The sequence below is a fragment of the Falco cherrug genome, chromosome 8 (assembly GCF_023634085.1).
Source record: "Falco cherrug isolate bFalChe1 chromosome 8, bFalChe1.pri, whole genome shotgun sequence".
NCBI classification, from domain to species: Eukaryota; Metazoa; Chordata; class Aves; order Falconiformes; family Falconidae; genus Falco; species Falco cherrug.
The window spans coordinates 30,265,112-30,279,365 of NC_073704.1; the positions used below are offsets into that span (position 1 = coordinate 30,265,112).

A 14,254-nucleotide genomic window follows, 5' to 3' on the forward strand; every position below is an offset into this window, starting at 1 on the left:
AGGCAGGGGAAGCTCACCCTTTGCAAACAGAATGGTCGCCCTGTGGGAGAAGGTGCTGTGGGGTGTTTGACTGCAGCTGGTTTGGCTCTGACTTGGTCTGTGTCATCAGGCCACCAAAGGATTTGCCCTGCTGCACCCTCACCCAGAGTACCCTGCTGAGAGCGGAGCCCAGCAAGGGCCTTCCGCACCCCTCCGAAACGCAGGGCACCACGCAGGGCTGCGGTGAGGCTGGCCAGGAAGGAGGAGGTTTCTAAAGGCAGGTAACAGCACTGCAGGCTCTTCAGGCACAGGAGGAGCTGTGGCAGGCAACCAGCACTGTCCCAGCTGGCTCAGCAGGTGCTTCCATGGGGTCTTTCTGTTCTCTTTCAGACACCGTTTCTGCCCTCTGGGATGAAAATTTTACCCAAAGCCCAAAGGAGTTCTGGGGACAAAGCCACCAGTGGGCCAGGTCAGAGCAGCAGATCAGCTACAGACTTCTCAAGAAAAATGCAGCTAGCCTTTCAAGGCAGCACTGAGACACAGCCCTGCCAGCTGCCACTGCCCACCTGTGGACACACTCAGCGGCCACTCCAGCACCCACCCAGTGTCCCATTCGCAGGCATCAATCCCAGAATTGGGTCCCAGGTTCCCTTTAGGGAGTAACAAGTAACCTGGAGAGTCTCGAGTATATGAAAGAACTGAATGTGTTAGGAGGGGAGAAATATTTACACGGTCAATGAAAGGAGCAAAAGCCCAGCTGGATGGAGAGCAGTTACAGAGAAGTCAGCCCATCGGAGGTCTGTCAGAAGAACTATGTACAAAACCTCAGATGTTTAAGAAGAAACTACTTTTTCATTACTCACTTTGATACCTCTCAGTATTAAAGCATCCGAGGCTGGAATCACAGCCACATCCACAAAGACCTCCCCACAGAGAGCCCTGCACGTTAGACAAGCTGCAACAGGGAGTACAAACAGGACCACAGGACTTGTAATAAGAAGAGAACCTAGCCAGCATGGCTGCAGCTGCAGGGAGAGAGCAGGTAACTAGCACACAGAAACCAAAACCGGGTATGAACTAAAGAAAAACGATTTGTTTGACCTTTACATGTGTCCGGGTTCTTGGACTCAGTTTTAGAACACTAACCTAAACATATTTCTGAGATTTCAGCAGGCTATACGAATATGTTTAAGTATGGCTTTCTGTTGTTCACTTTTAATGAAGACTGCAACACAGACCTTGTTTCCTTTACATTCAATACCAGTAAGATTCTACATAAAAGCTTTTAAGGGACTAAAATACTGATTGCAATAAATATCTGCATGGCCTCCTTGAGCTGATGGAGCGTGCCAGTGAAGAGTAGCAGAAAGGTCTCTGAGAGGCACCGTTGATTGCTTCTAAGTCTACACATATGTCCACATATCTCCATTAACTGTGCGTTGAAACATCTGAAGAGGAACTGCTGTTGCTGTTCGTGGTCTGGGCCCTCTTTATGTACAAGTTTAGTAGCTTCATCTGAAAGGAACAAACAAACATCAGAACAAGATGCTGGGAAAAACAGGCAGACAAAAGTCATCTGCAAATCTTAAAACTTGCATTCTGTGGTGAACTTAAGTTTTGAGCGAGCTGATGCTGGGCTCTCTGGAGGAAAAGCAGAAGCAAAGCTCAGCGTATGTCGGAATGGACAGATGCAGGAGGGTATGCCTAGTTCCACTGAAGTTACAGACAGATTTAAGTGATTTAGGAAAACCTCTTGTATTTCACTTCAGCAGCCATCAGTTCACAGATCTCAGTCCTGCAGCCTGCTCTGGGCAAGCAAGATTCCCACAGAGGTCAGTAGGGCTGCAGGCACACCGGCAGTCCAAGAGCCACGGTCCCTCCTAGGAAACAGCCTGAACTCTCCATGCTTTACAAAACATTCATTTTCAATGACACTTAAATATCTTCACTAACTTGGTACGTCTAGTGAAAATGCAGCTATTAGACTGCATACGCTTCCTTTACATGGGTTTGGGGTTTTTTTTGCCTTACCACCTTAGCTCCAGATCCTGCAATGACTCATGCACACATTTAACTTTAAACATGCAGGCAGTCTGCGTAAACCCAGAATTACTCACATGTTTATAGTTAGCTATGTGGTACAGTAAGTCCGTGGCACCTAGGATACTGGCATAATAAAGTTTCTGCAACTTTTTATAGGGGGATTTCCTAACTGCCCAAATATAATGAGGTAAACCTCAGCACCCATAGCTGTCTCTTTCCAGAGCAATTTGAAGGCACAAGTAATTTGTTAAAGGACAAGGCAACCCAATTCAGAAACAAAATCCAACTTCACTCTCAGGTTGTTTTGGCCTACACCACACTTCCTACCCAGGAAAGAAATTACTGCCTCAAAACAACAGAACAAAGCCTTCTGAACTAAGTAACTATTCACATGCAGAGATCTATTTCAGAAACAAAAATGCAGAATTCATCGTAAAATTGCCTAGAAATCTTGGGTACGATGACCTCAGGAGAAGAAATTTTGTGACAATTGCCTAGGCAGCTCTGAAAAGCAATCAATCAAACAAACACTGCCTGCTTCAAGACAAACTGCCAGCTCTTGTCTGAAGGACAGAGCTGAATTAAGGACTTGGCTTCCCTTGTAGTATCAGGTCAGAATTTGAGTTTTGCTGCTAACCTGACTCCAGGGCACAAAGACCTTTGAAGGGTCACTTGTGCTTGCTGGTGTCCCAGAAGGAAAGTGACACACCTGCCGTGCTATTAAAAGTGAAGGTTTACCTGCATTTCTATCACAACCTGCTGCTGAGAGAACCCGCTCTCCCACACATGCCAGCCATGCATTCCCACCACTCTTTGCACCAGATTGCCTGTGCAGTCGCAGAGAGGACTGAAAACTAATTAATTTGTATCGCAGATCTGGTTTTCAGCCAGAGCATCTAGCTGATCCAACTGCCTGCACGGTCACCTTCCTGGATGCAATGCTGAAGGGGCAAGGTAAACATGGCTGTAGCAGGAAGGACCCAGGCAGCGGCAGCTCGCAGTTACACAGGATCAAATACATCAGGAAACCAATCTCTGAACCCCATCAAAATTTTCTTAGTGGGATTTCAAATGCTCATACCGCTGAGCAAGTGCTGTGCTGTCCTACTGGTGTTTGGCAGGGTGAGATAGGATTTAACAGTGTACAGAGAACTTGACACAGAACTACCGTGAAGCCACTGGTCTTGCTGCTAGTAGTGCAAACCGTTCAGCTGGCTATTATCAAAACCCCAGAGACACATCACTCTTGTACCTTGCTTCCCGTGAGCTGTGCAAGATGAGGTTTCAGTTCTTCTCCAATTACTGAATAAATTGCCACTAGGCAAAATACACTAGCTTTACGGACACTGCTCTCTGTATTATCATAACCCTAGGAAACAAGAAAAAAAGGTCAGAAGTCAAACAGCACTTGGCAACATCTTTCTAGAGCAATATACTAGAAAGCTGATGAACATTTTACAAATTTGGCTGACCTGACAGATCAACCGAAAGGCCCTGCTTGACGCAACAGTTTGCAGCCTGAATACTCAGAGCGAGAGAATACTATTCACCCACCTACATCCTCTTTGTTCCTTATATTATTGGTTATTAATATCACGTTACAAGTTATTTAATAACTTGTTTATAGCATTAAGCAAGAACACATAGTTTCTCAACACGAGCTTAGGACTCTTATCAAATATACACACTCCTGTGTCCAGTTCAGATGGCCATATGCTCTCCTGGATGGTCAGGACTTCTTGGAGAGGAGTCCTCGTGCTCCCAGCTTGCCTTCAGAAAAGTCTTAAACATGGCGCTACACACCGAACTGCCTCTGTAACCTGGAGCTTCTTGATTATTTATCAGGTAGGAAATACCACAGAAAAGAAAGTGTTGAAAGATCCCTGTAGGTGTGCTGGATCTCTGGCAGCTTCAGGGGAGCTCGAGCTAGCCACCAGGTCACTCAGCAACTGGTGACATCAGTCCTGTACTCAGGCAGTGATTCATCACTAAGCAGCCATCTCATGAGGAATGCAGACATCACTTCAGCCTGCTGGATCCTGGCTCCTCCGGATGCAGGGTGACCTCTGCCGGGAAAGCTGGGAGCAGGGATGCAGTTGCGGAGACAAAGTACAGTCTAAAATGACAGTCTGAATCCTAAAGAGTACTGATCTTGAAAAGCAGACCTAGGTGAGCTCTGAGAAACACCAAGCTATTTGAGGAGTGAGGTGGAAAAAAGGCTGAGCCCAGGCCCACAGCAGGGGAACACCCACCCACAGAGACACAACCCACTGCTGGGAGGACAGCTGGGACACAGGGGTGTCTCTGCGGGTCCCAGCCCAAAGGACCCTGAACTCATCAGACGCCTCTGCTTGACCTCAGGTTTCCCTATGGGCTTGGCATTTCGCTCGTGTGCATCCCAAATCGCTCCTGTGGGGGCAGGCAGGTCCATGCGGTGCAGAGGGCTGTGTCCTGGCAGGCACTGGGCTGGTGCCTTGTACACACCAGTGGGACCATCACCCCACCTCTCCCTCTGCCAACTTGCTTGCAAGGCAGCAGCTGCTTCTTCTCCAGGCATTTAATAACAGAGCCCAACAGTCAGAGCACTTGATCAGGAGAGGGTATGGGCTCAAAGTTCCCTTCGGCCTGAGAGTACTGAGATGCAGAGCATGGGAGAGTGTCTCACGGCCCAGCTTTATCCCCCCAGCTCCATGGGAGCCAGGGCTCCACACCGGGACCAGAGCAAGCACCGTGACTCTCCCCAGCCAAAACCCTGTTTTTGCATGGAGATCCTCATCTGTCCACGGGGATCCTGCCCCTGGCTGTCAAGCTGCACGCTTGTGCTCACGCTGCTCTTGCCCAACGCTCCTCGCCTCCTCTTCACCACTCTGCCAGTGCCCTCGGCACGGTAAACAAGCACACGGGTGACTCCCTCTGCACACATTCCTTCAGCCAGAAGGATCCCCAAATACATCCCAAACGTGAGGAGTAGATTCTTGTGATCACTATGAGTTTCTAAGGTGAAGAAATATCACTGGCAAACTAGGCTCTGAAACAAGATCCATTTTAAGACACGGAAGCAACTAATAAAACAAGTATAACTGCGTTTTTAAAGGCATGCTGCTTCCAAACTCTTCCAGTGCATTGAAGCTCCACTGTTCAGATTGTTGTCTCCAACAATCATGGCTAAAAGCTTTTTACAAGTTGGGATCAATACAGAATTGTCCGATTCCCAGAAGCTGATTTAAGAAAAGAATTTCCAGAGCTGACACTACAAAGCTGGGATGAACGCTAGGATGCACAAGGGAAATTTCTGACTTTGCTCTTGTGCAACTTTTAATGCTCACAATGAGGAGGCTTCTTTATCCCAGTTCTCCACCGAAGTCTTACCCACCCAAACATGTCCTCCCTTTCACATTGACTGATTTGTTCCTGTCACAATCTCTCCCCAGTGAACACACACATGTTCCTCCTCCTTCATTGCTGCTATTTCCCCTCGTTTCCTTCTTGCTTGCAGCCTCATCCCAGCCGCTGGCACTACCAGCTGCTTGTGCAGAGAAACAGAAGACAACACTGCTACAGCCAGTGCTGAAAGCTAAATTCACAATGCAAGAGCAAGCCTTAGCACTGGGAAAAACACAGCTCCCCACCCAGCCTGAGAGGGTTATGAAAGGCTGAATGAAGTCAGCAAGTAGTTTGGTCCTGATTTCAGAGAGGAAAGAACCAGCCTGCCTGCTAGGATTCAAATTCAAGTGCCAAGTGCCAAGTACAATCAAAGCAAAGAACAGCTCAGCCAAATTAAAGGAGGCTGCAAGATATATTGTTTAGGATGTACTAAGAGAGCAGAAGATGTGGCTAATTCCTACTAAAATTTATTACACAGCTGCTACCAGCTTATCTAGGAGTCAGGCCAAGGTGTCTAATTGTGGAACATACACATAAAAATCTGAGTTTTCTTTGCCTTTAACAATAAAATCATCAAAAGCCCAAACAGAAAATCCTAGAGGGATTTACCAAAATGTGGCCCCAGAGGGTCCACCATTCTCTCTTAGGTCACAGATCTCACAAATTACTCAGTGGTGGTTTGTGCTCAGGAGCATTTGTGACATGTGATTCTGTACCTGTAACAATCCAGGAATGATATCAGGAAGGAGCTGATGCAACGATTCCTTGGAAATCCTCTCAATGACTTTCGTCTGCATTTTGATGGCAGCTAAATTAATTGGATAATCTGCAGTCTGAATGATGGGGCAAAGCACCTTGATGCATTGCTCAGGGTGGATGGAACTTGCCAAGGTGGAAGCAGCTTCTTCAGCAGCTCTGACAACCTGGAATGAAAGCAGAGCAAACCTTTATGTTAACGAGGTCACAATTCACAGCCAACACCACTGGTGTGTACTAGGAACGACTGCCAGGAAATGCTTGGGGATATTCATTAACAAATCTGCAGGAGGCTCTGTCAAGACACGACTGACTGAGAATTCACATCCTTTGCCTCCAGTGACATCTTTGTTCCAGCCAGTAGTAAGAAGTCCATCCTACCTAATGTAACTGTGTCAAAGCTGTGGTTAGTTTGAAAGAATCATCTGTCAACCAAGATAGATAGGTACTCCCATCCTAGGAGAGGCAGGAAGATGACATCTCTCCAGCCACTGCCAAAGAACCCAATTCCACCAGCTTAGACTTCATACAAAAATTCTCTCCTTAAACATTATAATGAATGACACCATTGCACCTCTCAGTAAGCATCTCACCCAAGCGCGTGGGTGCCCAAGCTGAGACACCCATACCTACACAGATGTGTCCTGTCATTGCCCAGGTGAACTATGCTGTAATCAAACCAGGCTACAGACACAGAACAGGCTTTAGGGTTTCCCTGACCAGGCAGCTGTGCTCTGAGCACATCTAACCCATTAAGGCAGCACTGGGGTCACTATAAAACATGGGAGAAAGAACAAGTGGAAACACTGATAGCATGCACCTTTTGCAGCTAGCCTACGCTGTAAAGCAGTCACGCAAAACCAGGGAGAATCTAAATTCAATACCACTCTTTCTCTAAGGGAAGGCGAATTCACAACTTTCACACTCTTCCCCAGCAGGTAGGACAGCTAGCTGAAAGAGGAAAGACCCGATTCTGGTCTCTCCTCCCATGAGAGTTTATTCATTTTGCATTCTGCAGTAATTGGATAAAAAAACAGGCTGGGAAGGCAGGTTTTCTTTTTTCAAGTGTCTGTGCTAATTGCCAGGCAACAAAATGAAGCTTCCCCTTGGTTGCACGCTTACTGGCCACAAATCACACACTCTTTGCTTCCCATGTTCCTCTTTCAGTACAAAAGATGGAGGATGCTTTCGCTCATTTTTTCTCACTCCCCTCTTCTCAGGGCTTACTTTTAAAGCAGGGTAAAATCCTGAGTGGACAGAGACTTAAATCCGACACCTCAACTCTAAGAAGAAAGAAGCATTCACAAATCCTCATGCTTAGGATCTCCCAGCTAGCCCCTAACTGAGCCCAGGAGCGTTCATACAGCCTTTCAAGGCACCCCCTCTTTCGTGACTGCGCAGGAAGCTCAGATGCCTAGCCCCAGTTCTCCAACTCATCCCAAAGCTCAACTACCTCAGGTTGTCTGAGGTCAATGCTTTGAAACCAGCACTAGGAAATCTGTGCAAGGCAATCCACAAAAAAGCAAATAAATCAAACCACAGGTCTCCCATCACTTTGACTGAAGCCATAGCTGCTGGATTCTCCTTGTTCCCCTCTTCCACACACTGTCATGGTATCAGACTCAAGGATTTCTATTTGACTAAGGCAACCCATGGAGAGATGTAGTTCTAGAAAAGACTGAAAGTGAGCTTTCATTATTTTTAAGTAACTACTGTGGATAATGCATGAGCCAGGAGTATCTGGAAGTTTATCTCAGTCCTTACTAGGACAAGAATGTCTCCCTACCTGGACTACAAAACATTTTCCAGAAAGTTTTAACTGATTTTTAAGATCGCAGCAATGAATAGTGACCAGAAGAGATCACCTCCATCTACAAAGCCTGCTTCACCCACAGTCTTAGCATCACAGCCACACGGTTATCATTAATCTTCCACTCATGCTGACAGCTACGCCCCTGAAACAGGAATGACCACAAGATACCTATATCCCCAGGAAATAACAGTAAAACTCCACCACCTGGCATTCTCTAAAGAAAACCCAACAGTGAATGTGTTCTCAGATACTACATGTAGTACGAGTATTGCATGCAGGCAAGGTACAGGCAGGATGGTGAAGCAGACCTGAGACCTTGACTGCTTCTGTATCAGTGCCGTATTTACAGAAGAAAAGCTGTCAAACTGCTCCATCTACTTCAGACCTTTCTCAGCATTTAATTACAATACTAAAACATATTCCAAGAAGAATGGTAATCCACAATGTGGTCAATATTCAAAGAATTTCATCCTGAAAGATCTGTGAATGAGTAACCAAGCAGAACAGAATGCTTGTTTTCCCACTTCTAGCAAATTTTCCCTCTTCCAGCTATTTCTTTCCTAATTCCTCTTCAATTTCACATGAGAAGCAGGAAAGTTTATTTTTTTCCACATAAGCTAGTGCTTGCTTCTAAGCTAGTACCACGTGATTTTGTTGGGAAAGGAGAGGAACACCCTAGTTAAAGGAAACCTAATGCCATGCTTTGGTACCACGGTGTTGAATTGCTGGCATGGATGAAGTCAGGAGCTCCCAGGAGGTCTCCTTTAAAGGAATTCCTTCTTGGCACCACAGCTTTTGACATTTGCTTTCCCAGTGCTGAAACACTGCTACCATCAAGCTTTCCACAAACAATGCAGTAGGCTTACAGAGAGTCCAGATATCTTGTAATGAGTTTAACAACATTCACAAGCAAGTCACTAGCTAAAAAAAAACCCAACTCTAACTATTTGGACACAGGCTGCTTGGAGATGTTGCAAAGCAAAATCCCAGATACTGTTAATAAATGTTTTCACACACCCTCTGAAAGAAAAGCTTGCACATGTATCACGACTCACTAAAACAAAAAAAAAGTTTAATTTTTTTTTAAGACCTTAAAACCCCTTGGCATCCTACTTGATAAGAAAGCAACACTATTACAGTATGTACAGTATGCATCTATGGACAAACTCTGATCTCAAATATACTACTGTAAACTCCAAACAGTAGCGTAGGTAAAAATTCATCCTATTTGCATACAGGTTACCATGCCCATCAAGTTGCAGGTACGAGGCAAGTGCATGAGAGAAAACCGTTTTTTAAAAGTCTATTAACCAATTGCAAGCACAAGGAGTTAAGACAGTTGTAATTTTTCACAAAACAAGCGAGGGTTCAAATAGCAACAACGGTCATACATATATTGCACATCATATGGTCAGCAAGAAAAGTTGTGAAGGTGCAGGATTTATTTATGTCCCTGCAAATCCTCTTTTCAGCAAAGCTGCCCATTTCTAGCAAGGATCTGGCTACATTTACACAGCAGTTGAGTATTTCACATCATTTCTCCCTGAATTGTCCTCCCTCTGAATACAGAGGGCTGTATTACATGTGTCCAGTATGCTTCCTGCTGATATTAGCTTGTAAATGTGACAACACCAGGGAGACTGGAGAATTCCAAGTCTTCCAAGAGCACATCTGGCAGACAACATCTGCATCTAAGCCACACTACAGCAAAACCCCTAAGCTTATGTTTACCTTTAATAACAGCTGAAGTCTCATTGACAATGAAATTCAAGCATGTGCTTACACGTTTGCTTGAATCAGAGCCTCTGCAGGTAACTAGCTCCAGGCCCTGGCTCCCTTGGAAAGGACAGGCAGGGGACAGGGTGTAGGAGGGGGTAGGGCAATACCAGCTGAGAGTGAGCCAAAAAGACAAGCTCATCCCCGCCGGCACAGAAAGCTGAATGCCACCGTTCTGCAATGCAAATACCAGACCATACCAAAAGGTCTTTCCTTCGGCTCTGGCAGAACAAAACATTCAGCCACCCAGACTGACTCTGCATCCCACAAGGGAAAGCATGGCTCTGAATGCTTACACAGCAGCTTAGAGTCCTGCTCGCCTGGTAATGCCAGAGAAAGCAGCAGCATTCCCACACAGAGGAAAATGAATTATCAAAAGATACAAACTGCCAGGTCATTTGGCAACAAGAACATACAATTATAGCAGAGTTTAGCAAAGATATTTTGCCATGAGGCATAACACTTCTGTCTTGCAAATTACACATACCATACAATATCAAAAAATCAAGTATCTTTTTTAACCGGGGCTTTAACCTGACCAGCAGAGTGAGACAACCTTAATAGGAGTGGGAGAAACAAGCATCAAGCAACATCTTCCGTCTTCGGAGGCAAGATCAACAGGTACATGATGGGAAGTGACAGGAATGGCTCATACTAACAGCAGACACCAAAAAAAAGTAGTGGCCATGAAATGCATCCTTTAAAATTGATTAAAAGAAAGGGTGCTGTTCACTACATGCTCAGACTGGAGAACTCATTGGTGCCAGAGGATTAAAAATTAGACAAATTTACTGAAGAAAAAACAAAGGGCAAAACACATGGAGGTGCAGACAGTACCATTATCTTGGGAAGGCTGTAAGCTTCAGACAGCTGGAAGGAGGGAGGATACCCACAGGGAAGCATCATTGCATGGTTGCTTCTTGCTAGTCAGTTAGGTAGAGTATCAAGTGAAGCAAACTTTTTGTCTGACCTAATATAATTATTCTCAGTGATCTTAGAAATATGAAAGAAAACTAGCAAAGCCATCAGATGATGACGGCAATTGGAAGCAGCAAGTTCAAAAGGGTGGCTATGAAGCAAGATGTGCAAGACTAGAGCACGCCTGCAGTGTTTTAAGAACACAGACACTAAGCTCTGTATAAGGTATGTCACAAACATACCTCCCAGTAAAAGCTTAGAGCAAACCACGACTTGAACTGGATAGCTCGACATTATTCAACACAGGGCAGGTAGCCTAAGAATGCAGATCAAAAAGATAGCACTTTGCCTTAAAAGAAGCAGGTTTTTCTCCTTTCCAAAGGCTTACCTTATTCTCTACATGCTAGAGACTAGATTCAGCCTGACTTCTGCTGGCATAATATCAGCTGTGTTTGCTGGTGGGTTCCTTGAAAGATATCTGCAGTGCATTAAAGACCTTTTCAGTGAGCCTCCCGAAAGAGAAAAGTTGTTGTATTTCCACCCAGTTTGCTTTAGGGAAGGAGCCATTTCACGAGCACAAAGCACAGGTAAGGCTGTTCACCTCTAACGATGTCTTCCTTAATGTTATAAAGGAGTAAGCTTCAAAGTAACAGGTTAGGGGTCCCACAAACATGCACAAGAAATGCTTTCCGATTTCAATGGGAGGGGATATGCTGATGTGCAGTATTAGAACAGCGTGATCCAAACAGCCACCTGCCACAGATCCCTTCCTTTTCACAGAAAAGCTCACTGGCAGCATCAGTGTTCTACAGAATTTGCTAGACAAACTTTGGATGACAAGTCCCACTGTTTACTTGGTTCACAGTGCACTGCAGCCACGGGACCTTGATCGCTTAAGACAGCCAGAACCAAGACCCCATTTCTTCTGCATAATTTCTTCTGCTCAGCTATTACTCTCAGCACATTACAGATGTTGCTTGCTGTCCGATGGCTGCAGGAAGCAGCTTGTCTGTGGTAATCTGCTCTTGGTCAGTATGCAGCAGCTTTCTAAAGGGTTTTGAAGGTTTCATTTTTGCTTTGAAGTGACATAAACTATGGGCAAATAAGTTAAGAAAATTACATGTCCTGACTCACCTAAGGCAGAACATGCCAGGTTCATAGGCTGCATAGGGCATCGGTGTAACACGCTGGGATATCAGCAGAGCAGCACCTGCATACCTACATGAGAGCTGTGCGTAGGACTGTAAGATGGAGTACTTTGCCACAATTGCTAGTTGCACCACCTCTGCAGAAAGTCGTAGAGGATGAGGCAGTGTAGGTAAACCCCAGTGAAAACTCACGAGGCTTTGTACACTATTATGAAGCCCGTAGAGTGCCAGAGAAGTTTACTAAGCAGGAGAATAACGTTTTGCTTTCGGGCTTACAAGGCATGCGGCGATGTTTCTGACCCAATTTTTGCCATCTAGAGGTGGTTACTTAAAGCCTGCATAATCTGCACTGGAGGGGATGGAGGTTTACCAATACCTAACTGGGCAAACTCCCATCCCTGAAGGCTTTTCAGTCTGATCCAGACAGGAACAAACAATTAAGAACTTGGACTCAAAGCAGGAAGTGGACTCAGCAATGGGGAGTGCTAAGCGATGAAAAAACAATGTGATTTTTATAAGGGACTCTGAGGAGATGAAGTAGATTAGACTGCTTCTCCTGTGCAGTAAGTATTTGAAACATGTTGGGAATAAGAAAAAAGCACATAAACATATACAACAAAACACCAACAACTGCCAAGCTGCAGCACTTGGCAGCTTCCACCATGGACTATGTATCAATTAACCTTAAAGACTGTGATCATTTAGTGCTTTTCTTCTTTAGTAAGCTACATTTTGCAGACTACATAGATCATACCACCATCAGTGGACAGTCACAAACCACCTTGTCAATGTCAGAGACCAGTCTAAAACCATCCCAGCGAGACAGTGGTTAACATCTACAGTTAACCGATAGTTGTGATTTCTTCTTTTTCACCCTCTTTTAGAGAGTTACAACAAAGAATGTTACACCCCGATTATGCTTATGGATCTTCTGGATAATAAAAGACCAAAAGTAGGTATCCTTTCCCTACGCAAAGCAAATACACATCAGCTATCTCTATAGACCTAACTGCAGAGAAAAACTGTGTGGCAGAGAGCGAAGCAGGGAATTAACTTCCTATGATTTTCATGTTGTAAGCATTTCCCAAGCTAATGAACTATTTCTGTTTTACTATATTCAATAATAAGAACTTATACTCATTTTGCTGGTGTGAACTGAAGCAATGTCATATCAATGGTATTGGGTCAGCAGGCAGCATCTCTCCTTAGTTACGGGTGAGTAACTACACTGGAACAAATGAGTTAATATTAACTAATTGGCAACAGAAAGATGGTTCTCTTCCAAATAACTCCAAACAAAGAGTGATAAAAATCAACAAGATTTAATACCATCCACAATTTCAATTATGTTCTAATGCTCCAAAAGTAAGTGAAAGGCATTTACATGTCAACCCCCATAAATATTTACAGTTATGACTGAAGCAGGCTTGACTCTTCACATAACCCCATTAAATCAACGGCATTGAATAGACTGTTATACTACAAACAGTATAAAAACAGGCTGAAGTTAAAAAATGCTAACTAGACACAGATCTCAACCCAGAGCCTTCTAGTCTGTAGCCTAGGGTTACGTTAATTTAGAAGCCCCGTTGAAGTCTGTGCTTTGCCAATCTCCTGCATCTGCACTCAAAACAAGGCGCGACTCGGCACGTACCGTCTTCCTTCCCTGTGTCATAGGAAGAGAAGTGGTGCTCTCAGCTGTCCTGCCCTGCTGATCCTAGACCTCGCCTTCAGCAACAGTAGGCAGAAGAGTTCAAGCCATGGCAAAGATCCAACTGTCTAAAAACTTCTGCTCGGACTTGGAAAAACAGCCAGTTATCCAGGCATCCCAAAATATCTCACTAACCTAACACTGCTTCCAATTATATAATCTGGAATAAAAGCACAGACCCTGTTTGTTTCAAACAATCTTCAACTAGATATCAGCACTCAATTGGAGGAGGGGATGATCTCTGCTGGTTGGTGAACGTGTCGGTTATAACCTGTTGTTTGGTCCCTCCTGGTCATACTGAACTGAGCAGCAATATTGGAATTTGGGTACACAAATGAACCTTCCTGATTTCCAAAGAACTGCCTCTTAGTATGATGATTTCTTAGAGACAGTACCCAAGATTAACAGTTCTGTACCATGCTCCTCTTCAAACTCGCTTTGCTCAGTCACTTTAGATCGAGTCTCTTGGGACATATGTAACACAAAACGTGAGCGATAACTTGGGGCAATTAGCAGTCCCTGTGCTGAAGACAAAACTCAGGTAAGACAGACAAACAGATACAGCTCGGTCAAACAGTTGTTCTCTGTTAATTTAGGCAGCCTGTTGCATGCCAAAGGATCTCAAACCATAAACCAGGGTCACTCCTGTCTTCTACAAGGCAGAAGCAGCCCAGAAACACAACAAACCCTGGAGTGACATTTTTATCAGGGCATCACTGGCGCAAG

The 14,254-nt window shown here is 44.8% G+C and overlaps 1 protein-coding gene across 1 annotated transcript in view; it reads right to left on the reverse strand.

The window, feature by feature from the left end:
- Positions 1-1,166: 1,166 nt before the first annotated feature.
- Positions 1,167-14,254, reverse strand: part of CLASP1 (cytoplasmic linker associated protein 1) — a 181,222-nt gene continuing 168,134 nt past the window's right edge. Inside the window, exons 37-39 of the mRNA XM_055717670.1 lie at positions 6,123-6,329; positions 3,275-3,391; positions 1,167-1,494 (exon numbers count right to left, since the gene is read on the reverse strand). Coding sequence (XP_055573645.1) covers positions 1,408-1,494; positions 3,275-3,391; positions 6,123-6,329 — 411 coding nt within the window. The 3' untranslated portion in view covers positions 1,167-1,407. The remainder of the gene's footprint in view (positions 1,495-3,274; positions 3,392-6,122; positions 6,330-14,254) is intronic.